Here is a 27,859-nt window from a genome sequence, read left to right on the forward strand (position 1 = left end):
TAACCACTGGGCTATGATGATATTCAACCAAATCAATTGATACCAACAATTTAACAAAACAGTTTAAATGCCATCTTGATACATAGTGTAATACATATAGTAATAAAAAGAATATGTTTTGATGTAGTGGGGTACCGTGAACATTTAAGTTATATACACCCAACATAATTCTAACAAAGATGAAAAATAAAGAACTTGTTAACCAAATCATGCTATTTGCTTTACCAGAAAATATTAAGTTGACAAAACTAATTGGGTTGTGAAAAATTAATCGCTTATTTTTACTTTATACAAGTACCCGGTATTGCTAATTTTGAGGTCAATACAGTGATTTAGCTACCTGAGAAGTACAATATTCACTGAGCCGAAAACAGCAGTAGTTGTTTTATTATATAATTAAGTGACATATTGATACAGACATATCAAAGTGTGTGTTATCAAGCGTAGATTTTAGTTTGAAGCCTAGCCGAAGAAATTGAGAAACACAATATTTTATTGGACAATCTATTTTTAGTCCAATGTATAGAAAATCAAATGTAAAATTGACGTGCAGGTGAACATAACGTTTGACTTATTATCTATATTGTTGGATATCAGCCAATCAGAGAGCTACATGTAGGAATTCATCAATCATATCATATTAAACCAGTTTATTATATGATTGATTAATTTCTATAGGTCTCTGATTGGATCATATCCAACTATCTACAAAATATAGAACGTTATATTCACCTGCACGTGACTAAGGAGGTCAATATATAACATTTGATTTTCTCTACATTGGACTAAAAATAGATCATCTAATGAAATATCGCATCTGTATCATATTGTTGCTGAATCAAATAATAAAATAATTATTGCTGTTTTTTCGATCAATAGAATGATTTAGCTACTCTCGAAGTACAATATTTACCTCACCTCAAAGACTTAATATAGAAAACAATTTTATGCAATAGTTACATTACACCACATCTTTTGAATTTCCCCCTAAACCCTAATCAAATTTGCATATTTACATGAACCTCATATGTATCGGTAGTTACTGTATTTTATGCCTTTAAGCATGTTGGGACTAACTGCCCAAATGGCCTGTTTGGGATGCACAGTTTGTGAGATAGATCCCCCAACCCCCCAGTAGTTTCTGATCTTTTTGGAAATCAATCTTTAAACAGCAGTGTTACATCAAATCTTGTATCCCTACAGCTGTTACATTCTGTCTATTCATCTATTACTTTATTTTTTGCAAAATAAAATTCCAAAGTTTTGCACTGTGTATCAATATCCCAATTGGAATATTACAACCCAATTGTGCAATTTGGTCCCAACCCTTTGTATACAGGTAGACAAAATAATACATGCACTCCTTTCAAATACACATATTCAGATATTAGGTACATGTATTGTACAAAAGTACCAACAAAAAATCCAAATCCATTATTTAAAAGTTTATTATGAAATTACAGGACGTCAATATTTACATGAAAATGAAAACATAAAAATTCTACCATACATAGTACAGTGCCGATTCACTTACACATACAACCAGATCTTCCATCATGAATAAATATTGTTTTTGTATGGGTCGACAGAAATTTTCAACATCAACACATTGACATGTTTACCAAGAACCTGTTCACTAACATTGTACAATCAAGAATTTAGGTGTGAAGTTCAACTGTCCGTGGGAACATGATGAAGAAGGCTGCTTGAATCGATACATCAGATGCTGTTTAGAAACCGTGGACCTGAAACACAAGACATATATACTTTACAGTAATAATATACTGCTTTAGTATGTGCTACTGTAAAATGTTCAATCCTCAGCTATGTTCGATAATTCTAAGTTTTAAATATCTGGGAATTATTTGCTTGTATCAAAGACTTGGCTTTCATGTCGGAAAATCTGTAGTCATTCTGTAGTCTTTACACAACAGTAAGAATGATAACGGCTCAGTGGTACATGTATCCAATAGAACAACAATGCTTGATGAGTGAAGATGGGTTCAAGCCCCTGATTCACCAAATACAAGTTTTACACTCATGTGCACTTTTTATATATTTTTTATTAGTATTCTATGTGCTGGACAAACTGTCAAGCATGCTTTATCTTTGTCAAATATCACAGTTTAATTCCTACAGATTTCAATTTATATATTATTATATATATATATTAATTGTAATTAACAAATACAATTTGTAGGATGATAACTATATTTAGATCTGAGGATCAGAGAACCTTAATACAGATAATACAAAAAAATTGGCACTACTTAATAAAAAATTATTTTATGTTCATTTTTTAGGGCTGAAACGATTCATTGAAACATTGATACTGTTCAATACCTACATCAGATTCAATTTTTGATTCACTGCTTTGATTTTTGGTTTGATACATTTTTATATTGGGTTTGGATTATTACATCGGGATTGGCCTACTTAATTAGGATTACTGCACAAAGGAAAACATGGCGACAATTTTGATAGATACAAATGAAGGGGGTAGCCGCGATTTATCTGTGACAGATACAAACAATAATGGCTTGGTGAAACCTGTCAAATTGCAGAACCCACCTGCATCCTTTAGTCTAGCTCACTTCCTTCCTAATAAAATGATTGCAAATAACCCCCTTCAGATTTTCAGCTATAAATCTCTCAATTAACCTCGTTTTTATCACACTGCCAAAACTCTAAATAAGTGATGAGTAAATTGACCTGAGGTATTTGTCTGATGAGAGCCAGCCATTTTTGAAATTTTGAAACTTCAATGAATGTGTGACTGTTAAAATATTACATAAAAGCAGTTTGACTAAGTCATATTGATAAATGACAAATCAATGTTAGCTTTGCTCTTTTCATTGTATTCATCATTATATTTTGCTCTTTGCATTGTATTCATTGTATTAATCATTATTTTTTTTTACCAAAATAGTGCAGTGAATTATCTGTTTATATTACTTTAAAATTAAAATTGCAAAGTGTGAATTGTCAGATTTATTCTTTTCTTCAATTGTTTGATTTTTTTCCCCATAATATATCAAGTATTGCAATATGTATTGAATCTTAAGGGGGACATATCATTTTAGCATTCTTTCAGGATATTTCAGTGCATCACTTAAACTTTTAAATCCGAAAATAAATATGATTTAATCACATGCCTAGCAATAGCTGTCTGTATACTGAAGTTCTAAAAAAAAAAAAATCAAGCATTGCCGTTACAGCTTAATTGAGCATCTCACCTTTAACTGTTCTTCTCTAGCAATTCCAATATCTCTAAGGAAGTCACGTATACGATTTCTTTGATCCCCCTGTAGCTGGATAACCTCACCATATTCTGGATGTTCTACCACAGTTCCGTTGCAGGCAAATTCCTGTAATAATAAGTCTTTTCAATAGGAGGATTTCAAAATCTTTTTTAACTTTTTTTAGCGGTGTTCTTCAACCTGACATGGTAGTGGGAGCATTTCAAGTCTGGTATTCTACATTTTAACCTGTCGTCACAATCCTGAATAGGGAAAGTGTCAATATAGAAGTTTTAACAGTTAAGAAAGAAGATGAAGTGGGGTAATAATATTTTCTCATTATACACTTTCTATGTCAAAGGGAATCTAGGGATTTGTTCATTCTTGTGGACAAATATTGTTTGAATCCTGCAGTAATTATGAGTATCAAATGATTTAGGAAATTAAGATACATACACATCATTGGACAGAGTAGCTACCTTTTTACAAGCCTTGACTATCTTTTTCAAGTCATAATCTGTTGAGATCCCCTGGACAGTTGTTAATGTTTTTCTACCATTTCTTTGCTGGATTCGTATGTGTATTAAGTTTTCTTGCACACCTGCATTGTTGTCATCTGTTGATGCTTCCTTGAAAGGATCTGCAAAATATGTATCATATGACTAACACAATAAAACCACATTAATTTTGGAGTTTTCATAATGACACAAGCTTTTCATGCTTATGGTAATCATAAGTATACACACACACACACTATATAGGTTCCACTTTAATAATCTCCTGGTAGTCACCCTGATAATGAAGATCATATCTATACTTTACAAAAAAATTACAGTTGAACTTGGCCAACAAGATAAGTTTTTGTCAATCACTTATCATAGCCTCATGGTACATAATAAGGTATGCAGTTTATTGTAATCAAAAGAAATGTTTTGAGGGGTTAATTATTATGCTGCAATGTTTCATTTACCTCTTAAATTTAGCATTGTTATTAATCACCCCTGCGAATGTTATTGTCATTTAAATTTTAGACCATGTGGTTATATTCGACTAGGGCTGGGACAATACTGTACTTAGTCGATTCGGTACATACCACGATACATGAGATGCGATACGATACATATCACGATACATTGCAACTAAATAAAAACATGAATAAGAATTTATTCAATTTGTCGATGTATTACCGCATGTCCAAAGTTATTTTGATATAATTAAAATGAGCGTTGCACAATTTACAAATTACTTTAGTCTCATATACACTACTTTTTCATAAACAAGTAATCAAAAAGTTTTACACACTCCAGATTTAGCTTCCTAACAGTTTTGACAACTTTACGAGGTTTTCCGCCATCTTTGGACTTACATATTAGGCACGCGGACTAAAAATAGCCGATATATGAAGCTCGGATATTTTTGGAAAATAAAAAAAAGTTTGCTTAGGTATCGTTGTGTTAATGGTAAACGTATTGATCCAAATAACGTCAAAATAAATACTGTGATGCACTGGTGGATCGTCCCACCCCTATATTCAACCCTTTCAGTTTCGCAGTAAAAATCGTGTCTCGTGTTTGTAGTCTATTTCATAGAATCTAGGTACTTGTAGTCAAATATAAAATCCATACGTTTATTGATTTTAAACTTTATCTTCATTAATTGGTTGATAAAATGTGTTCTATAAATAAATGTAACAATACAAAAATAGTTTTTTTTCTGCTGTTGCAACAATTAACGTGCTTAATAGAGATCCCCCCTAGGGGTTTATTAAATTTCGATCCACGCCTGACCTAGGAATAGCATCAATATTCAATATTGAAACAGACTATACTATTTTATGCAGAATGTTCCTTGAAAATGGCTCGATATACAAAGTTTTTATGCAAAAAAGACACCCATCATTTTTTTCAAAAACCTGGTATTGCACACAACAAGCATCAAACATGGCTATGATTTTATTAAGCAACCCAATGTTTATATTTTCAACCACTCTACACTTGGTTGAACACGAACGATAACTCTGTTTTGAATATCATCGTTTAATTTAAATAACCGCTAGATGGTGAAATAAAACATACATATTAAATGATTTTCATGTTTTAACATAAATCAAAGTTGGATATGATATGAAAAACGATCAGTTCTTACGTATTTTGAGAGTATTATCCGAACACATTTACTTCCGCTCAAAATTTCACAGGAACTGAACAAATCTCTGTGAAGTCTCGTGAACTTTCATTCGAGCACCTTTGGATTTATTATATACTTAGCAACGATAAAGAAAACTTTCCGAACACATTCGTAGGGGTGTTAATAGTTCCAAGATAATATCAGGCAACTTTCAAATATTTCTCTTGGTTTGAACACCCAATTTGCATTACAAATGATAACAATGTAGAAAACTGTGTAAGATGTTCGGAGAACTTTTAAATGGATTAAAGATGTCAGATATTCCCATTGTTATGATATACATTGAAGAAAAGTAAAATTCTCCAAGTAAAGAGATGACATATAGCATTAAAAAATATCTGATGATCAGGTTACCTTTTGTTGATTTCAACTGAACTTCACTGACAGATATGTGATATGTTTGATAAAAATCGTCAAAAAGTGACCAAAAAAAGGGGGACATGAGACAGATATAATAACTCTACAGAGATCTATAGATGCAAGATTTAAACAATGAATGAATTTTGAAACATGTACATGTCAAAAATATACAGAATCAGTTCAAATACAATGAATAAAAAAAAATTAAAAAATAATTACATAAATAAGGGAAATGTATCTAGTTTGATGAAAATTGTCAAAACAGCTGATGACAGCTATGTAGGCCTACTACGTCTTTCACAACACAAACACAATTTCATCAATGGAAAATTGTCGACTTACCAAAAGAAGCACCAAACGATTTGTCGATGGTGGTCATAAAAACGCTTTCGTGATAACAAATGAGTAAAATAAGGAATATAAGTTGTATATTAAGAAGGATGGCGGTAGATTTTAATTCAACGAAACGCTTTTGGTCTTGTCGACTTCCGGTTTTTTGTATACACAGAAATTCGTGACGTCATAAATTGAATGCCAAAACTAAAAATTACCCGTACGTATATGAATACATGGATTCTGATCTTACTAGAGTGAATAACACAATCATAATATAATTTTTTCAATGTATAGATATTTTCTCTTTCATGTTTCAAGATATGACCCGGATGTGAAAAATGTGACCCACTGAACAGAGGGGCGAACAACGGGGACGAGGTGAGAAAAGAGAGTTGCCCTTCATTTACTATATGCTTGGTATAATCAACACAAGCAGATGATTACTGTTACGGCATCGTGACAGTTCTTCATTGTCAAGTCTTTAAAAAATAAATACAGCGACCTTGCACATCTACTTTCAACACCTCTATCTAACCCCTCTGCACCGTACTAAATTGAACAGAGTAGAAGGGAAAATGCTTGGTGTGTATGTATATGATTGTGTAGTATGATCACACTATGATATTTGTTTTCCTCTGTATGCATTATATAGTTTACATATCATAATTTTACAGGAAGAAGTTGGATCATGAATGAATGCCGAATTATGATTAAATCAGTTGAATGAAGCCGTATCAACACATCATACATGAATGCATGCGACTTAGCCAGCCATTTTAGAGTGCCTACAGAGAAATCCTTGAAATGGACGCATTATCAACGTGTAATGAAAACTGGTGAAGAAAAGTAAAGACTGAAGACAGCACCTGATTTACAAGCTATAGAAACAGTAAGTTTTTAGTTGTGAGAAGACATTAATAGACATTCAGAAAATTGATACTCAACAACATTGTTGTGTAGAGAATTTTCTGATTGTCTGGATTATTGACTTTGAATACATGACACACTTGGTTTGAGGGGTTTCTATTGAGAGATCACATCTAAATTCTTAGTGGCACAGCAGAAGGGGTTTGTGTATATCACTAATTTTTCTTGTTAAAATGTTTCTGAAGTAGTACCTTTTATGATTTGATGTTACATTGGAATTTCTATTAGGGTATTGATAGTGGTTCTACTTTAGTTATATTTTTTTAACGCCTCTACAAACATAATTTATCTTCTTTTAATGTCATCTTGAAGATACTAGTTATTATAAATGAAATTCAATTTTTGTACAATGATTCTTCCTTGACATGCCAAATTTTAACACTTGCCTTTAAAACCATTACTGCATCCTACTTTATTGTCTAAAAATCTTCAAAAATTTCAGTTGAAGACAATTTTTAATGATATGTCTGTTACTAGAGTTTTATTTCTTAACTTGTGTTAAAAAAATTATTAGATTGTTTTTTTTATTGAGTCAGAGAAAAAAAAAAATACCCAGAACAGTTACTCAGTTCGTTGGGTTAAACGAAAAATATGTGAGATGAAAGAACATCATAAACATTAAACTTACAATGTTTTGATTTTAATTACCAGTGCAATGACAGAATATTTTTTCAATTTGTAATTTATTTTCATGTACAAAAAACGTGCACTCAATAATTAGATCAAAATTGCCAGAATAAATTATTTATTATATACTTTTACAGTTTCAAAAGACTTCTTCATTTTCCATTCTGCCCATGTATCATGAAAATTTTTGGCTTCACAGTTTTTGATATTTTTGGTAATTTTATGCCCATTTATATATAAAAAAAAATTATCATGCCAGAATGATAAAATACGATATATTTTTTACACATGTTCTGTATTTGTAAGTCATAATTTTTTTTCAAGATTTTAATTTGCTTTAAGATCTGATTGGTAATTAATTCAGACTCATTGTAGTTTTTCACAGCGGTGTTGATTGCTACATGTACCAGGACCACTATCTGGCAATTGGTTATAAATCTGTCTACACCTGAAATTTTCAACAGGAATGAAAGGAAACATAATTTTTTGTCAAAATCAACATGTCACTTGTCATACCTCCTCCTCTTTCCCCTCCCCAGTCAGTTAAGAGGGGCTAATTTAGTGTAATTTTTTTTTATATTGAATTAAAATTTATTATCAAAGTGAGGGGGAAGGAGGGAGCTCCACATGAGAAATTTCAAACCCATGTTTAAAAAGTTTTGGTAGCAGTCAGTGCCTCTGTCAGGAGTGGCCAGATTTGCTCCAGTTAACACGAGCTTACCAGTACATGACTGGGCGATGAGCTGACAGAACAGTGTTCAATTCCCTGTATGCATCGTGTTAGTGGAAAATCCTTAACCATAAATCAAGTTACGTTAAACACAAATTTGGTTTATACGTTTATTTGTACATGTATATATGAAATTAATCAAATATTGGTTAAAAATGTTATTTTTTACTTATATGATTTGAATCTAGTTTGTAAACAAGACACATACCAAATTGTTTTGTTAAGAATATTAACAGACCCACCATGTTTATGTTATATTGTACAAATTATATGACAGCATAAAAAAAAATTGAACAGGTGTCCACAGATGTCCTTTAAGAAGATTTTGTTTTTCCTAAGAATTTTTTTATTTCTGATGTTTTTTTTCTTCATTTTAAAAATCAAATTGACTCTAGTTTCAGATTACACAAAATACAGAAATGATGCATAATCATTCAAAAATGTTGATTTTGATGTAAAGCTTGGGTCAGTTTGACGAAGGAAGACAATAGATTGTGACTTTATTGTTGTCTGTTCTACACTAAGATACTATTTATGATGCAATTAGCGTAAAAGAGTATTATCATGTGTCCTGTAAAAGTAAGAAGATGAGCAATCACATCATATATGTACATATGACAATATTAATCATAGGAAGATAGCAAACACCATTTTGTTGTCTTATCTGTAGCCTCACTTTAACATTGCACTAACCATTTGTATCCATGGTAACTGCTTGTTCACAACATAATAAATCAATAGGGACGACTCATTTCCTATGATTGTAGTTTGGAGTCAGAGACCTTTTGTAGCCTGACATTGACAAGAATTGCCCAATGATACTGATGTTAAAGCAGTGTGATAATGATGTTAAATACAGATCTATACCTTCATTAATCCAATCTTATTAAAACTTGAGATTCTATCTCCATTATTGTTTGTAAAAGTGTGTCAAGATGATTCTAATTGTAGGAATTATCATATGTTCTGAGCATAAAGATACACATTTTCATGTTGTAGGATTATGGAAAGTGAAGAAACAACAGGAGAAAGTTCCTATCCTGCCCCGGTGGCACCCGAGATTACAGACATCCAGAAACGCCTCCAACAATTGTGTGGGGGTGAAAGCCAGGATTCACAGGTGAGATATTTTATGTCAAGTCCATCTTTAAAAAATTGGTAATGAATCTACATGTGTGATGTCCCTTTTGCTTGAAAAAAAAATTATATCTTTGAATCAGTAAATTAAGAAATATTTTTTTAGTTATTTTATTAGTCATACATGTATATAAATGTGAAATCAGCTGAAATAATATTATTTTCATCAGTGCTTTTTTCCTTGCCAACACCCCTCAAATAGCCTTCAAAATGTTGCACGTGGCAGCCATGTGTAAATAATTATTGAATCGCATACATAATATACATTGTATTAAACACTGGTCATCAAACTTTTAAAATATAATCTCAATTTTGATTTAGATTTTTCCTCATAAATATAAGAGATAGATATATAATAGAGCTGTAGACAACTCCAGGCCTGTTTATCTGTACAAAACAACCTGTGTACATTAAACCCTAGCTGAACACCAGTGTGGCGTGTTTACTTGGTGACCTAGTTTTACAACAAAGACGGCATGCCACTTAGTCTACACTGCCAGTAGAATGGCAGAACACGGCAGACAAGGGAAAACCATCAATGACAAATCTCTCCTTTTAATAAAAATAATCCCAGAAATTCTTATTGCTTAAAAAAATAAAACACATAGTGAACACTTATACACACAGTTATAAAATCAAAGCACATATGAATGTAGAAGAAAAATAAACTGGGCATGAAGTCTTATTTTTTGCAAAGAGAAAGTAGAAGTGGAGGTTTCTGATAAATTTTACAATCATTAGATGCATATTTGAAGTATTGAAAAAAAAATTGTGTGAAAAGGGATCAGGATGTACTTGACAATCATTTCATTCCACTGATCAAAATTATATATGTACCTTTTCAAAGCAACTTTAGAGAAATTCTAGTAATAGTATGGAAGGCAACTTCGGAAAGATCAAGATTAGATATGGAATGTGGATAAAAAAAAAATGAGTCAAGTGTATTTCTTAAGAAACAGAGAGACATGTTTATTTCACACACCCTCAGAATAATTCAGGAATACGACAGTCAGATTTGTACCTTAAAAAAATATTTTTGAAAATCCAATGATTACACATGTACCATTGTGGAAACAAAAACAAAACGGTCCGAGAATAATATTAAAGTTTAATTACCATTGAGAAATTGCTACCACAACTGGTAATTTTACTTAAATTATGTTACATGCATCAAAACATTCAAACAGATGATATATTGCTGTAAATTTTTGCAGTTAGAAAAAAATTAGGTCAAATGAATATGACTTCATTATAGAACATGTGTATGGAATTCACAGAATGTTCTGGAAACAAATGTTTCTTCTTTCTGTTATAGCATGTTAAGACTGTCTAAGCTCTATAGAAGTATCTTATAATACATGAATAGAGTAAGAAATTTGATCTTAGCCAACAATATGCATATTTTATTAATGCATGACCAGGAATTTTTGATTGACCTTCCCATAAGATTCAAAATTCAATAAAAAATTCAATAACAAAGCTGGACCGTCCCTGGAGGGAAAATTCCATGTCCTCCTCCATCTCTTGAGATGTAAATGTGCAGACTCTGGTCTTGATGAATAGACATAATCAGTAGGAAAGTTAACAGGATAGCCATTCATAATAATTGTAAAATATTTTGATTACCTGGTAACTCTACTCTGTTAAACTTGACTGCATGTTGAATATTTAAGTTTAGATACTTTATTAACATAAATACCGGTAATCTGGTAATTTATACATGGAGAAGAAATGATATCAAACAAAGCTTAAGATTGAACAAAAGTTATCTATTGAAATAAATAACCCAAAAGATTTAAGTATATACTATATAGTCAACTAGAAAATAGTAGGTATCTAAATTTCTAATGCATTTGTCAACATGAGAACAGTATATACCATATGACTGCTGCCCCAGAATTATGTCCATTAATAGTCCAGATGAATTTCTTTTTGGATGATCTTTATTTATTCCCTCATTGGAAGGTTTCCACAGTGGTTCATTTTATAAAAAAAAAAAATTTGTTGGGTTGTTTTCAGATCAGTTTCAAACATCTCAGTCCGGCTTCTTATTGCGTTTTCTTATATGCTACATTAAATTTATATACCGGTAAGTGCATTTTAATGTCTGCGAGAAAAAAAGAGGATGAATTTCTTTGAGTGTTCCTAACCATGAATTTTACTGCATTTGTAATTTAGGAATAAAAAAAATAGTTGCTTGATTCAAACGTACTTCGTGGTGGATTAAACATTTATTTTCCACATGGAAATGATGGAAAAGCTTATCTCTACAGGACATAAATCTGTCTTATTCCGGCCATGTGTTATTGATAATTTTTGTTCTCATCATTAGAAAGTAATTCTTATGAAATAATAAAATTGTACAAGCATATTTTGTATTTTCAGGACTTGTGTAATATATGAGAATTGAAGATAAGAAAGAGCATGAAATGAGAAATATTTCCTATTTTGAAAAGAACAGCCTGTAAAAGAATAAATATATTCATGACAGGGTTGGCAAAAAAGCGGGAAATACTCATATTTCCCAGGACGGTGGGAAATACTGGTAATTCCCGGGAATTACTGGTATTTCCCGGGAAATACTGGGAAATAAAGTACAACTACAAATTATAGTACTTCATACTTAGACATTAGTCTTAATCAAATCTGTAGGGATGTAGACAATAGTACACCTTGTCAGCTTTTTGATATTTTATAAATGTTCTTTGATTTTAACAAGTTTTGACTGCCCAGTAATGCATTGGTTATCTTCTTATGAATACTCCAAACATGGTTCATTCATTGACAACATTGTTATTTTGTTTTTAAGACTAGTCAGGTATAGGTGAATCTATACAGTTATCATAAACATGATATCAAAAGTTCCATTTTCTGGTTATTTGGTGAATGTGAAAATGGTGCAAGAAAATTGTGAAAAATAAAGTGTGACTGTGTCACTACCTCAGTATGCAACACACCTAAGAAGAAGCCAATCAGCCCCACTCATAGTATATATCTCCCCTAAACAGGAGCACAAAACTGTCAAGTGTCATTTATTATAACAACATGTGTGATTATTTAATTGTTACTTGTAACACCTACAGTAATTATAACAGTTTATTTTGTACTTTGAATTATAAATCTGTAAAACAGAAAACTTGAGGTTCAAAAAGCTGGACTAAAATTTGTACTTTAGCAGCTATAGAAGTCTTTGAGAATAGGTGATTGGTGAATTTAAGATTCATAAACTGGCAGTGAAATGGGAAAGTAGGATAAATTGGTTTTTGATGCTTATTGTTAATATCTTTTATCATAAACATACATTTTGCATTGAAAAAAATTAAAGAAATAAAGATTATAAATTTGTATTTCCCAGTATTTCCCAGTATTTCCCACATTAGTGAAAAACAGTAGTATTGACCGTGACGGGAAATACCGGTATTTACGGAATCAAGTTAAGTCGTACCCAACCCGACTCGCACCCAAACAAACTCGTACCCAAATATTTGAGTACGACTTCACTTGTCAACTCGTACCCACGGGAAAAATATATTTATACTAGGAAAATAAAATACAATAGTTTTCATTCATATGTTATGTTTTTTATTTATGTTTTATTTAACTTTAAATTAACTTTGCCTGTTGCCTAATCCATTTGATTACTCAAAAAATATGTTTTAATTATAAAACAATATCTAATATAGTGATTTACTTACCGTTTTCTTGCAGGAAACACACCTCTTTCAAACCATGTTGATCTACCAAAAGTGATGAAAATGTGTGTTTCTTCTTAATTATGAGCAGCATGTTTATTTTGTGCTGACAAACTCATTGGTTGATCGGTTGAACGGAATCACATAAAGCAATTAATTTTAATTTTTATTGATGACAGTTAACCTGCTCATAACCATTCATGATCCGTCCGCATTCAAGTACATAACTATAGTATACCAGATTTTTATAACAAATTCTTTTAAATTTGTTATACAATTCGCATATTAATGTTATCGATAATATACAAAACATAACAACATATACGAATAAAAGCCATTCATTTTATTTTCCTAGTATAAATATATTTTTTCCCCGTGGGTACGAGTTGACTAGTGAAGTCGTACTCAAATATTTGGGTACGAGTTGGTTTGGGTGCGAGTCGGGTTGGGTACGACTTGACTGTAATTCGTATTTACCACCGGTAATTCCCAGCACTGGTATTTCCCGGCCAACCCTGATTCATGATACATGTATTTATAAATTATATGTTCCGTATTTAAATATTTTATGGCATATTACTGTATATTTGTTTGTTTGTACATAGATTTACATTAGGGTTTGGTTTTTTTTGCAGAGTATGCCTGAAATAATTCTTCTCCCAGAAACAAAACCCAAAAAGAAGAAAAAGAAAAAAAAGAAGAAAAATGCTGTGGAGTTTGAGGGGGGTGAGGAAAATGAGCATATCCCTTTGACAGACACTGCTCTCTCCAACCACAGCATTCAGGAAATAGAGTCAGGAGCCCTGGGCTTCCCTCCAGCTAGTCTCATAGAATCCGGAGCTTTGGGATTTCCACCAGTTCAACCAGGTCCGGCGGAAAATCCATCTATAGACTTGAACAATGAAACTCCAGTAGAGGTAGCTCAAGAGGAAATTGGTCTTGGGCAGTCAGTGGGAGAGAGTAGTATTCCTCCAAATAGGGGTGGATTCAGGGGTCGAGGTAGAGCCCCATTCAGAGGTAGATGGAGGGGGAGAAGAGGATACAGACGAGGAGGACCTCCACTGTTTCCTGGTCCTCCAGGACCTTTTGGACCCCCATCAGGACCACCGCCACCACCTCAGTTTCACTCAGGATACCAAGGACAATATGATCCATCTTATAATAGCTATGACTATTCACAATACTATGGCGTGGGTGGACCACCACCACCTTACAGTGGACCCCCACTGATGAATCCTCAAGGCCCAGGGTCAAGTTTCGTGCCCCCGGACCCTTCAAGTTGGGATCAGTCTTCTTGGGGATACCAAAATGACCAAATGGCTATGCCATATCCACAACCAGTTGATCCTAATCCGCACAACTCGCTCCCTCCACCACTACCAGTAGAACCACTAGCATTACCATTCATAAATCAACCAGAAACTCCACTAGTTGTGACACCTAGTCAGCAATTACCCAGTATTCCAATACCACCTCCCCCCTCAGAACCCCCTCTACCCTCCTCTATACCACTCCCACAATCTCAGCCACAACCATCAGCCTCTGATATTCCATTGCCACCATCAGATATACCCATGCCACCCTCCTCTTCAGCAAACATATCATCTGATCAAATTCCACAGGAGAAAACTGACTCTAGTACAAATTTATCTTTTCGCAAGGAAAAAACTTTAGTTGATATGGATGTACCAGCCTTATCGCCAGCTGAACCTGAGGAAGTAAAAAATGTTTCGGAGTGTGTTATGCCATCTGGAGAAATGTCACTAGTAGTTGAGACTACGCCTGTAGTGGGGATGTCACCAACTGCTGAAATCTTAGAGGCAGAGAAAAAAGAAGAAATCTGTGATAATAAACAATCTGACCACATGGTGGTTGATTCAAAACCAGAAACTGGAGAGGTTAACAGTTTTGACAATGCTGGTGCAGAAAGTGATTCGAAAAATGATACCTTCGATGATAAAGACCTTGAATCAGAAAAACATGATGACAATCATAGTAAAGACAATGCACAAGAAAAAGTACCAGTGAAAACAACAGCACAAATGCTGCTTGAAAAAATAGCAATGAAAAAGAAAGCATCTGAAACAGCTGAATCAGGGGAAGTAACTGAAACAGGGACTGAAGGAACAAAACCTAAGGTGTTTCTAAAAACAGGCTCAAAGTTTCTGTTGAAACAGTTGAAACAGGATGCAGGGAAAATTCAGTTTAGTGTCAAGCAAGGAGTAACAGGTCCGAAAAAGGGAAATGCTTTACAAAAGCCAGAAAAAAGTGAAGTAGAAGACGCGTCCAAGCAGAAGGGAGGTGCAAGGGAGTTGTACAAGCCATCAGATAAAGACAAGGAGGAACTACTGATGGAAACAATGACTCCAAAACAAAGGGATTCTTACCTTCGTTATCAAGAACAAAAAAAGAGGGAGGAGAGACGAAAGCAGCGAGAGGTAGAAAGAGAAACTCAGAGAAAGGAGGAACAAGACTCCAAGAGAAGCCATAAAGACAAGAGTGAAAGTGTGGAAAAAGAAATGGATATATCAGACACATTCTCTAGTCCCAAAGCAAACCTAGGTAGTGAACAATTGACTGATGACAAAAAGATTGAACGAAAAAGTGAAGAAAGGACTAAGGGTGCAAGTGATCAAGAGGAGAAAAGTATGGAAACAGAATTGAACAACTGTGATACTAGTATTTCACAAGCATCAACTTTATCAGGGACAGAAATTGAAGATAAGCAACAGTCTGAAATACTGCCTCAAAATGCACAAACATTTTCACAAAGCACATGTAGTGATCATTCTAGTCCATCATTAACTTCTTCCAAAATTCACAGTGTCAAAATTATCACAATAAACAAGTCCAAGGATGGAGAGCAAGTACAAACTGAGAAAAAAAAGAAATCCAGATGGTCAGAGACGAAGGCAGAGACAGTACTTTCATCAAACCCCACCATCTCAGATGACGGGCCTACTGCTGCGTTAGTGACAACAGATACTGAAGCTTACAACCCAGACAACCCTACAGAATCGCCAAAATTATCCACTACTTCAGGTAATACAAATACACAGGTAACTCATGAACATGCCTTAATAGTGCTGAATTTCACTGCCATCTATAGTGTTGAATTTCACTGTCATATATATTTCGCAAATGTATGTACTGGTATAAATGAATATTCTTAAACCTTGTTCATCATATAAAGCATTCCAAAGGGTTTTGTACATTAATTAAATTGAAACGAAAAACATAACTTTTAATGTTGGTTTTGTAATGTTGACCTGAAATTTTAAGAGGCATAAATGACTTGTGTATAAAGGATGCAAAAGGCCAATAAAGTGAATTCTGTGGGTGATTAATATATATTTGAATGAGACAGGGTTCTTAATGCACTTGAACTTAAGTTGTAGGCTGTGCACAGCACTGAGTTCTGGGCTCAATTTGTAACATGTTTCTACTGCAACATATTGGGAATTTAGAAAGAAAAAAAATGATGACAATTTGATATATTTCATCCTCAATTTTTTAAGGATCTGTGTCTGGAACATAATTATAGTTTTTTTGTTTTTTAAAATTATCCTTATTTAAATAATAGGTTTATTGAAGGATCTAGGCCTTTTAAATGACGCATGTGTTTGAATTGCTTCAGTGTACAAAGGCTGAATTTTTTTTATAAAATGTATACTGGTAGAAAATGCACCATTCAAAGATAAATTTTTTCATTGTATAATGCAGAACGAAACAATAAAGGAGTGTTTTCATTGTTTTTATACCTCTGAAAAAATACATTTCATCTATTATACAGGAGATTTGACATGATTAATTATATATAATTGGTATGCCCATCATCTGGGTCCCATTGTTGGATCTTAAAATCTCTCTGTTAGATACAGAATACACTTAATTCTAATAAATGCATATATTAAACATATACTGGTACTAAAACTAGAAATAAAAATTCAGTAGCTTGTTAACCACAGTATATATTTTGTGTATAATGAACATTTTACTTTATGTAATGAAATCTTGAGATAACCAGCATCTGTATTTCCATCCTGGAGCCCTACATGTGTTGACGAATTAACATTGATTTTATGCTCATTTGTGACAATGAACATCATTCATTTGCCAGTAACATATGTGAAATAGGTTTATGATTAGTTAATTTTGGTCAGCCTATTTTATCAATCAATTATTTAATCACTGAACAACAGAATCCATCCAAATTACTGGCCTACAAAAGAGAGAAGGGGAGAAAAATCAATAACACACTGGTTTAGGAAGTGGTGAAGTTGTGGATCATAATGGAGATGTTATCTCCCAACAGTTGACTTTGGTTGCTTAGAGCCATGCATTCTCACTCATTGATAGATTCAACATTAATTCACTATGAGATTCCTATCTAGGTAGCTGATCTATATTCAGAGAGTTGCTGCTATTGGTTCACAGTCACAGGAGAGAATAACTTATAGGCTGTATATACACACATCAGTCTCATTATAATCAGACCCTTTGATCCACTCACTAGATCAGTACAATATAAATCGCCTCAAGTTTATAGTCTGTGCTTTGTTCATGAAAAATTTTATTTGTATTGTTTTTATCTCCCTTGACATTTTATGAATTTGATGCGATTGTTTAGAAACAGGGATAATCATTATTTTTAACATCTTTACAGAGATAGGTTTTAATGTTATTAGCCAATATATCTGAAACTCAAGCTTGAATATTGGTATGTTTATCATAACTTGAAAATCATATAACTTAAGACAGATTTCTGCTGTCATACTGTAGAAGTATAAAACAACATATGTCACTGCATTTGCTGAATACTGGAATTTATGAATATTAGAGCCACAATGTATTAACAAGAACTATCTATTGATACAAATATCATACTAGTATTTTAAATGTAGGTAAAAGTACCCTAGAGAAAATGGAAAAAACTAAAAGGCATTGCCAATTAATTTTACTTTGTCACTGCTCACACACACAAACTGGTTAAAATGCTTTCCATTTTTTCTTGACTTGTGAAGAAATCTTTTGCTGTTAAGTGTAGGAAAATTTTTCTATACAGCTGATAATACATGTATGAATTATTGGAGACAGATGAACAATTTTTATAGCATGTAAATGATGATTAAAATATTTACTCAATTTCAGGTGAATCTGAGATGAACTTGCCAAAAAAGCCCACAGGAATGGAATATTCCCCGAGTCATCCAACTGAGGACTACTCCCCCAGTAGACCGACCGACACCCCCAGTCCAAGTCTCCCAGAGCAGGACAACCAAAGCAGTGGGGCCAAAGACTTGGCCTTAGTGTTCAGTGCTCAAGCAGGCACCAAGCTAGTGTTAGAGGAGCAATCAAACAAAGAGAGTGAAAATGAAGACAAGTCAAACAGAAAGTCAAAGAAATCCAAGAAAAAATCTAAACATGCTCACAGATTGGCCTCTTTGTCACCTGACAAGGGCAAAAATGAAAGGACTAAAGAAAATTTTGGAGTGGCTAGTCCAAAAGTGAAAGACAGTTTTTCATGGGACAGTGATGACGATATTGTACCAGTGGTGAAGGACTCTACGCAATCATACCACTCCAGAAGTAGGTCACCTGCTTCAGTTGATAGTAAACATAATAACAGTTTAAAAAGTGATAAGAAAAGTTCTGGTAAACACAGAAAGTTCTCTAACTCAAGATCAAGAAGCAGGTCTTTGGATGGCAGATCACGAAAACAATCTGTATCACCAAGGAAACATAGGTCACGCTCCAAATCCCACAGTCCATCATGGGAATCTACGAGAGAGACATACAGGAAATCTAATGTAAAATCTAGGTCATCATCCAAATACAAAAGTAGGTCAAGAAGCAGATCTTCGTCCAAAGATAGTTATTTAAGGAAAGAAAAAACTGCATCAAAGTCATCTAGGAATAGATCCAGAAGCAGGTCTGTTGATTCGGATGAAGACCGTGGGAGAAAGACGAAATCTTCAAAGCGACATTCGACCAAACACTCAAAATCAAAAAGTAGGTCAAGAAGTGGATCAAACGATTCAATAGAAGCAAAATATTCCAAAAAAATGTCATCTTCAAGGCACAGGAGAAAATCATTGTCACCAAAATACAGTAAACAGTCACCACACAGCAGATCTAGATCAGTAGAGAGAACTGATAAACAGAAAAGTAAGAAGAAGCGTAGTGATTCATACTCATCCAGTCGATCAAGAAGTAGGTCTGTGGATTCCTCACGAAAACATAATTACAAAGACAGATCTATTTCTCCAAAATATAAGAAATCAGAGAGAAAGAAGAAAAAGCATAAACACTCCCCTGATAGGTCCCGTAGTCCATCTTTACTTAATTCCAAATCAGAGAGAACTAAAAAATCCTTTGAGAGACAATCAGAATCACCTTTATCTCAAAGAAGAGGGAGAAAGGGATCCCCAAGTTATAGCAGAAACAGCTCTGTGTCACCATATAGAAGAAGAAGAAATTCATCTTCACCAGAATCAAGTAAACGATCCTCCTCAAGAAAGAAGACTCATAATCAAGGTTCATTATCACCATACCAGTCAGATAGGGGTGGGCAAAAATCTAACAAAACCAAAGACAAATCTCCACAGAGTTCTCCAAAGAGAGGTCAAGATTCAGTGCCAGAGGAACGAAATCTGAGAGAAGAATCTCCTGACCTTTCTAAAGAGTCTAGACCTCCGATATCTTTTAAAATGAATATAAGTAAGCCAATAAAAAGAGAGCTGCCATCTCTCAGTAATAAGCTGGAGAATTCCATCGAGAAAGCTGTGTCAGAAACAACTGAAAGTTTGACTCAGAAGGAGAAATCTATAGAAGGAAGATTGACAGAGCCTCTAGTAGCAACACCACCACCTTCTATAACCTCTACTCTCTCAGTGGAAAAGTCCCCTGAACAAAGACTCTCAAGATCTAGGAGCAGATCTGTTGACTCTAGTGACCAGAAGCTTTCCAAGAAAGCCAGGAAAGCTGCAAAGAAAGCCAAGAAAAAGGCTAAGAAGCTAGCTAAGGAAAAGAGAAGGAGAGAAAAGGATGAGATAGAAACCTCCAATTCATCTTTCAATATTAGCACAGAGAGTATGGATATTGGTGAGAATTCAGTGGATGTAATAAAAGAAAACACCTCAGAGTCCAAGAGTAATGAGCAAATTGAAGACAATAGAACAGAAGATCACATAAAGAGAGATCCTGAAAGTTCAGGGGGTAAAAAGTCAGGGAGGTCTAAAATGTCAAATAGTGATGAGGAATCTCGACAAACTTCAAAGGAGCAAAGTGCATCTACAAAACACAAGACAATCACAGTGGATGTGTGTGCCATTCCTCTGCCAGGACAAGAGCTTATCTATGAGAAAGTCAAAGAATCATCATCCCGTCTGGAAGAAAAGAAACCAGAGGAACCGATGCCTATTATAACTGATCTATCATCCATCCCCATGCCCGGTGAGGAGCCTGTTATTGTTGGAAAGGACTCTTTGTCTAGTGCAATCCCAGAAAAGCAAACTGTGGTAAAAGGTGATGGACAGTCAGAGTTAGAAGATGATACAAAGCCTAGTGCACCAAAGATACAAGTAGAATCTGATAAAGAAGTGAAAGCTGACAATCAGGCATTATCCATTACAGAAAAAGTTACAGACTCTGCATATGCATCCGAAATCAAGGAACCAGATGACCTAGAGCAGCCGCAAAAGTCTGTTGCTAATGAGGAAAAAATCAAAAGAGAACTGAAGAAGCTCAATATAGATATGGTCAAAGGTACGTTTGACCTTGAAGGGTACCAACCAAGACGAAGGTCAAGAAGATCATTCAACTCCACTGAAAAAGATTCTGAAAGTGAATCAAATGATTCATTTAAAAGGACAACTCGCAGACATTCAAAGGCATCAAACCCTGCAGAGGACTCAGCAGAGAGTGAAAATTCCCAGACAGAACTCATTCAGAGTGGAAGTGAGACAGAGAAGTTGAATGCAGAGGTTGTAAAGGAGAACCAAGAAACACCTGTAGAAAACCCAGCCAAAAGAAAAAGGAAAAGCAGATTTAGTAATGTTGGTGACGTTGCTGATACTAGCGAGATATCAATGTCAGAAAAGAAAACTGAATCAGGCCCCATTGACATGTCTCCTGACCCGAGCACACTACCCAAACTTAGTGTCACTTTGGAGCCAATCAGAATAGAGAAAGGCAGTAAAAAGACTCCAATTAAATTTGCTCTTTCTAATGTTATGAATGTGATTAGTAAAGTAAAGTGGGATGATGGCGATGAAGATTCAAAGACAAAACCTAAATTAATTCTTGGCAAAGATGATCCTGATGTAGGGTTCACTGCAAAACAAGATGACATGGCAAAGTCAGATGATACAGAAAGCTCTGAACTGAAAGATACAAAGATGACTGTAAAACCTGATGTACCTTCAGTTGTTACTTATCCACTGTTGTCTAAGCCAGGTGTCTTGGAGTCTGCAGAATCCAGTGAAAGGATGTCAGTTTTAAGAGAAGGAAAGAAACCTGTTATGATCGATGACATTTTTCAGACAGCTTTGAGAAAAGCAAAGGAAATCGTAGACAACAAATTAATGGCCAGTGTGGAGGAAGATAAAAATATTTCCTCAGATATTCCAAGTGGAGAGGACAACATTGAAACTGTTGACATGGAATGCGATTCCAATTCAAACAGCCAGGATGCCATTATCTTTCAGGAAAATGACAATTTCCCACAAAGTTCTGCTCCAGCCCCTCCACCTATGACAACATTCCCTAAATTGTCCCAGGACATTTCCAAAGAGACCACGATTCCTGATTTTGGAATGCCTCTCAAGAAAAGTGCATCCTCCACTGAAAGAAAGCATCCTCCATCTCTCTATGTCCCTCCACCAATGGATATTCCACTGCCTCCACCTAACCCTCCACAAATACCCAATTTTTCTATTCCTCCACCTCAGCCAATTGTCCCATCATTTGCACACACACCAACACATATTCCAATACCATTGAATGTTTCATCCAGTCTACCTGTACACTATGCTCCACCAATCCCTATTTCCTGTCCACCCCCAGATATTCCTATGCCCCAATCTACATCACTTCCAGTTTTACCCACAGATATTCCATTGCCGCCTCCACCTCCTGAGAGAAGCACATCAAAAGAAGGCATTAAAACATCATCCATCTTACCTCCTACAGCTGAGCAACCTCCTCTTCCCTCAGATATTCCTATACCTCCAGTTACAAAGGTTAATCCATCTGATGTTCCAATGCCAGCAGAAGAGGCATTTGTTCTTCCAAGCAAGGACAAAGTTAGAAATGCACCTGTTGAAATAGCTGTGACTTCTATACCTGAATGTGTTAGTCTTCCATCAGAAGTCATTCCATCAACAAGTAGGCATTCAAAGGTTTCAGAGTCAATTGAATCAATAAAAATTAGGAAATTTGAAAATCCAAGCACATTTCTTTCAAATCAACAAAATACTTCAGTCAAAAAAGAAGCCACTCCTTTTGACTCTTCAAGTGAAAATGTTGAACCTACTGAACAAAATGTAGGGGCTGGTAAAGAAGACGATGCCATAAAATCTAAAAGTAAATTGTGTGATATAGGTGATGAACATGCAGAAAACACACCAAAAGAGATTGAAAAGGCTTCTTCCATAGAAATACCTTATAAATCTTCCATAGAATTGTCCAAGCAAGCCTTGTTGGCCAAAGTCGGTGCAAAACAAAAAGACAGCTCAAAAGAAAAAAAGATTGCTTTTGGGAGAATTTCTTACACTCCTTTTGGTGAGAAAAGTACAGAGAAATCAAAGGATGGATCAGAATCCAGTTTACCCATCAAGAAAACACCAATGATAAAGATAGGCCCCATTATAATGAATAAAGGGAAAGACTTGGACCCTGTGATTGGTGAATCATCAGAGGATGGAGAAGTGAAATCAGAGTTGGAGAGTGAAGACCAAAATAGACACAGAGGTCCCCTTGAGTCACTTCGCAACATTCCAATCTCACCTTTAGTATCAGAAAAAACCATTGAGCACTCCAATCCAGCTTCCTCAGGTTTTGGTTTGTTGTTAAAGAAAGATCCTCATCCAAGCATGTGGATGTCGGATAATCCTAAACCAGAAATCCCCACTAATCCAACATCAAGTGCCTCAGAATCAGAGGACTCGAGGTATGATGACCAGGAATATTATAAGAAAGTGGATGAGTTTCTAAAGAAAGTAGACAAGCCTAAAACAACTGTGGAAAGAAAGTTTGATGAGTTCTTGGAAAAAGTAAGGAAACCTAAACCTGAATCGCCAAGTCTGGAAGAAAAGGTTGATGAGTTTTTGAAAAAGACTGAAAAAAAGGATTCCAGGGGAAGTAGCTATGACGAATATAAAAGCAGCAAGCATGAAAAGGATGATTATGATAAACACAGAGAAAGAGATCATAGAGAGAGAGACCGCAAGGAAAGAGAATATAGAGAAAGAGACAAAGATAAAGACCATAAAGATAGAGACAGTAGGGATAAGGACAGAAAGCGTAGAGACAGAGATAGGGAATATGATGACAGACGTAGAGATAGGGAACATGAGGACAGGCACAGATCTAGAGACGGGGAACATGAGGACATACACAGATCAAGAGATAGGGATTATGAGGACCGGCATAGAGATAGGGACAGGGAACATGAGGACAGACACCGATCAAGAGACAGAGAATATGAGGACAGACATAGAGATAGGGAATATGAAGATAGGCATAGAGAGTTGGATGATAGACACCGGAGAAGGGAAAGAAGAGGGAGTAGAGAAAGGAGCAGATCAAGAGAGAGGTACAGAGAGAAGGTTAGAGAAAGATCAAGAGAGAGGAGCAGAAGTCGATCCCGAAGCAGAAGTAGGGACAGAGAAAGGCGTAATTATGACAAGCGAGGCAAGAGAAGTAGACATGAAAGAGAAGAGAGACGACGCAGAGATAGCAGTGATGAGGAACAATCACCAAGACACAAGTCACGACAGAGCAAGTCCGACAGGGGGGAAGAGAAAGAGAAGAGAAATCTCACTGATGAATGGCTCAAGTTGGAGAGCCAGTTAGCAGCCAAAAAGAAAATGTTAGCAGAAGCAGGAGTATCTATAGCAACACCTCAGCCTCAGCAAACAGCCACGCAGCCTGCCAAGCCAGAATATTACCAAGATGCATATGGCAATTATTACCCTCTTCCCGCAAACCAAGCAAATACCATGAGTGCCTATCCAACATATCCTCAGTATCCAAGTTCAGATCCAAACACTGGATATCCACCACCTCCTCAACCTCAAGTCTATTCTCATGATGCATACCCTCCATTGCAGCCAACACTGCCACAAGCATCACATGTGTACAATGTGCCAAATACTCCAGTCTACAATACTCAGGGACAACCAATACAGCAGGGAATTCCATATGGTCTGGATACCTCACTGAGGCCTCCGGTTCAGCCCACTCCCACTGCAGCACCAAGGGCAGCTGTTGTCTATGGACAAGTACCCACTCAGCCCAGTATCCTGTCTGCTATTTCATCACCAGCAGTGGTTCCCCCATCTTCCCCTTTGCCACCTTCATTACCTCATGTCAGTGCACCCGGTTATCGGGGTCCACCTCATCCAGTGGTACCAAATATTGCAGCAGGCCAGGTACGTAGTCAGGTATTTTATTTCAGTTTCATTTTTGTGTAGCCATTGATTTATGTATTTCTGAACATTTTTCTACTGGATTACATTTTTTAATGTTTATTATTTAAATGAATTTTCTATTTATGCAGCCTGAAGTTGGTGCAGTTCGTCCAGTGAATGTGCCACTTCAACCAGGTCCCCCAAGATTCCCCTCCCAGGTTCCAAGTACACTTGTTAGGCCTCAAAGGGTAGGCTCTCCTTCACTTTTCTCAGCGCCAGTTCAACCAAAAGGTTTCATTCCTCCGCAAACAACTGTTGATGGAAGAGGTGCTGAAGATACTACTCCTACACCTTCTGAGGAAGATGAAGAAGAATCTGCAACTGCTGAAGAGAAAGTAGAAGAGGCAGAGCCACAGCCCTCACAACCTGTGACTACCTCCGAGGAGTCTCCCCAGCCCACACATAATGTTAATAGACATCTGCCAATCAAACTAGGCTTTAAACAGGCCATCAAGGACATTGAACTAGGACAGCATCCCCCACCCCCCACATCTCCTCAGGTCAAAGATGGAAAGCCAGAGAAAGTCAAGTCCAGGTGGAGGAGGTGTAGTGAACTGGACTTGGAGAGTCCAGCTCGGAACACAATGTCACCATCCATGGATGCTAATAGTGTGTCGTCCTCCACATCTCAGTCAGAAACGGAGAATTTGGATGAGAAAGACTTTTCTGTGATCAAGAAAGTGGTGGAAAACTACGACGCCTGGGATCCGTCGTGTGATCTTCCTGTTATGGCATCAACCATCATAACAAGAAATGAGGCTCAGAAAAAGGAGAAGAATGAGAAAGAAAAACAAAGCGTTGAAACTGCTGACACAACTACTTCCCTGGTCACTGAGACTAAGACAGAGGAGGAAGACAAGGCCCCTAAAAAACCACCCTTTGAACCTATTGAAGATAACATCTATCTCTGTGAAAGGTGAGATCATGTGAAGCGACAAATGAAATTATGATTGTAGAGATTTGTTTATTATGATTATTTAGATGAATAAGAGGCACACAAAAAATTGAAATGATGGGAACTGTAGTGTAGTGTAGCAAAAGAAAAGGTTTTGTAAAGTGGGTATTTGGTGTTAAATTTAAGATTAATGAATTTGTTATTTAGATAATGATATGGAATTCAATGAACTGTAAAAAAAAAAATTGACAAGATTTATCAGTGTATCATCATGGAAACTTTATCTATGTAATTGTTTTGTAATACTGATGGGTTAATATAATACAGGAAGAAGAACAAGAAGATGAAGGATGTGAGGAGGATGGTTTGTGACTGCTCCACCAGTAAGGAGGACCGAGACATGGGCTACGAGGCCTGCGGGGAGGACTGTCTCAATAGGATGCTCTACATCGAGTGGTATGTCTTGGGTTTTACTCTTTTTTTAATGTTTTTTTGGTTTTTTTTTATTGGGGGGGGGGGGGTGCAGAGAAAAGGGTGACAAAATTGTTCAAACCTTTTCTGTTGACATGAATATTAAATCTAATATTTCTAAAAAAAAAATTCATTTGCCCACATACATATTTAAAGAAATTGGAACTTGCATGTACCGTATATATGTCATATTTAGATTCACATTAAACAGGTATTACATGTACAAGTTACTGTAGCATTGGAACAAAAAGGTTCAATTAAGAATAAGGAACAGGAACAGAAAGATTTCATTTGAATTTTTCACTAGTTATATTGTATGCTGGTACATGTATATGTGCTCTATTTTCAGTGGAAACCGGTGTCCTTGTGGAGAGTACTGTACAAACAAGAGATTCCAGAAGGTGAGGACTTTCTATAGCAGTCAATTCATAGTCAGTAGTCACTGATCAAATGTACAACTCTGCTCTAAGAAAAACCTACCGGTATACAAATCACTTACATTACCTTTGTTTTTACAGAAACAATATGCTGATGTAGAGGCATTTGTAACAGACTGGAAAGGAATGGGTTTAAGGGCTACAGCAGCATTACAACCGTAAGTCTTATTAACTACTCAGTCCTGGATGCAATACAGGAATATCAGAATATTATACTGTGGTAATTTGTTCAAAAATGTTTCTTGTAATACTTTTGAACTTTATTCTGGTTTACAGAGGAGACTTTGTTATGGAGTATGTTGGAGAAGTTTTGGATTATAAACAGTTCAAATCTCGGGTCAAACAGCAAGCCAAGATGGGCCAGGAACATCATTACTTCATGGCCTTAAACTCAGATGAAGTCATAGATGCTTCATACAAAGGAAACGTCTCTAGATACATGAACCATAGTTGTGATCCAAACTGTGAGACACAGAAGGTTGGTCACATTATCTTTTAACATTTGGCTTCCTGTAAAGCAATGAAAATTATTTGAATTTAAAACATTGTACAAAGATGATTGTTATATGTTAAAAGGGTGAGTTATATATTTGCAGTGGACAGTAAATGGAGTTCTACGAGTGGGTTTTTTTGTCAAGAAGGCTGTGGAACCCCTTACGGAGCTGAACTTTGATTATCAGTTTGAAAGATATGGGTAAGTTTTTTAATGCATTTTTGAACATTTTCCTTGAGTCATTAAGGAAAAGATCTTTAGAATCATGAAATGTAAAATTATTCACTGCATTTCAGAAAAGAGGCCCAGAAGTGTTTCTGTGGGTCAGAGAACTGTCGAGGATTCATTGGGGGCAACAAAACCACCCCACTGCGCTCCACCAGGCGTCAGGAGGAGGAACGCAAGAAGAAGGTGGACTTTGAAGATGATCTGGTAAGGATATTTTTCAGTGTATTATGAACAAGGAGAAGTAATTGATTTACTGTTTTAACTCTTCTAGATAACAGAATAGAAATGGCATTGTATGGAAAAACACTGATTAAAGGGAGATAATGCATAAAATTTACCAGCATATAAAAGTACATGTAATAAGTTGATATGTATAATTTCCAAAAAAAATGACCAAGATGATATTA

At 35.4% G+C, this 27,859-nt stretch overlaps 2 protein-coding genes across 7 annotated transcripts in view; one reads left to right on the forward strand and one right to left on the reverse strand.

Moving 5' to 3' along the window:
• Positions 1-1,430: 1,430 nt before the first annotated feature.
• LOC105325620 (eukaryotic translation initiation factor eIF1) lies at positions 1,431-6,300 on the reverse strand. The gene is made up of 4 exons (XM_011425269.4): positions 6,129-6,300; positions 3,719-3,879; positions 3,237-3,368; positions 1,431-1,745 (listed from the first exon to the last, which is right to left on the reverse strand). The coding sequence occupies exons 1-4, from the start codon at positions 6,163-6,165 to the stop codon at positions 1,731-1,733; spliced, it is 345 nt and encodes a 114-aa protein (XP_011423571.1). The 5' UTR covers positions 6,166-6,300; the 3' UTR covers positions 1,431-1,730.
• Positions 6,301-6,422: 122 nt separating this feature from the next.
• Positions 6,423-27,859, forward strand: part of LOC105325625 (uncharacterized) — a 28,061-nt gene continuing 6,624 nt past the window's right edge. For 3 of the 6 annotated variants that reach the window (XM_066075388.1, XM_066075393.1, XM_066075394.1), the window contains exons 1-12: positions 6,423-6,500; positions 6,797-7,011; positions 9,406-9,526; positions 13,871-16,277; positions 18,387-24,901; positions 25,018-25,844; positions 26,151-26,279; positions 26,644-26,695; positions 26,813-26,889; positions 27,008-27,209; positions 27,328-27,425; positions 27,521-27,656. In XM_066075388.1, coding sequence (XP_065931460.1) covers positions 9,410-9,526; positions 13,871-16,277; positions 18,387-24,901; positions 25,018-25,844; positions 26,151-26,279; positions 26,644-26,695; positions 26,813-26,889; positions 27,008-27,209; positions 27,328-27,425; positions 27,521-27,656 — 10,560 coding nt within the window. In that variant the 5' untranslated portion in view covers positions 6,423-6,500; positions 6,797-7,011; positions 9,406-9,409. Of the gene's footprint in view, positions 6,501-6,566; positions 6,709-6,796; positions 7,012-9,405; positions 9,527-13,870; positions 16,278-18,386; positions 24,902-25,017; positions 25,845-26,150; positions 26,280-26,643; positions 26,696-26,812; positions 26,890-27,007; positions 27,210-27,327; positions 27,426-27,520; positions 27,657-27,859 lie in introns of those variants that run through there. The other 3 variants (XM_066075392.1, XM_066075390.1, XM_066075389.1) reach the window with 3 other exon arrangements.

Source organism: Magallana gigas, chromosome 2 (assembly GCF_963853765.1).
Source record: "Magallana gigas chromosome 2, xbMagGiga1.1, whole genome shotgun sequence".
NCBI classification, from domain to species: domain Eukaryota; kingdom Metazoa; phylum Mollusca; class Bivalvia; order Ostreida; family Ostreidae; genus Magallana; species Magallana gigas.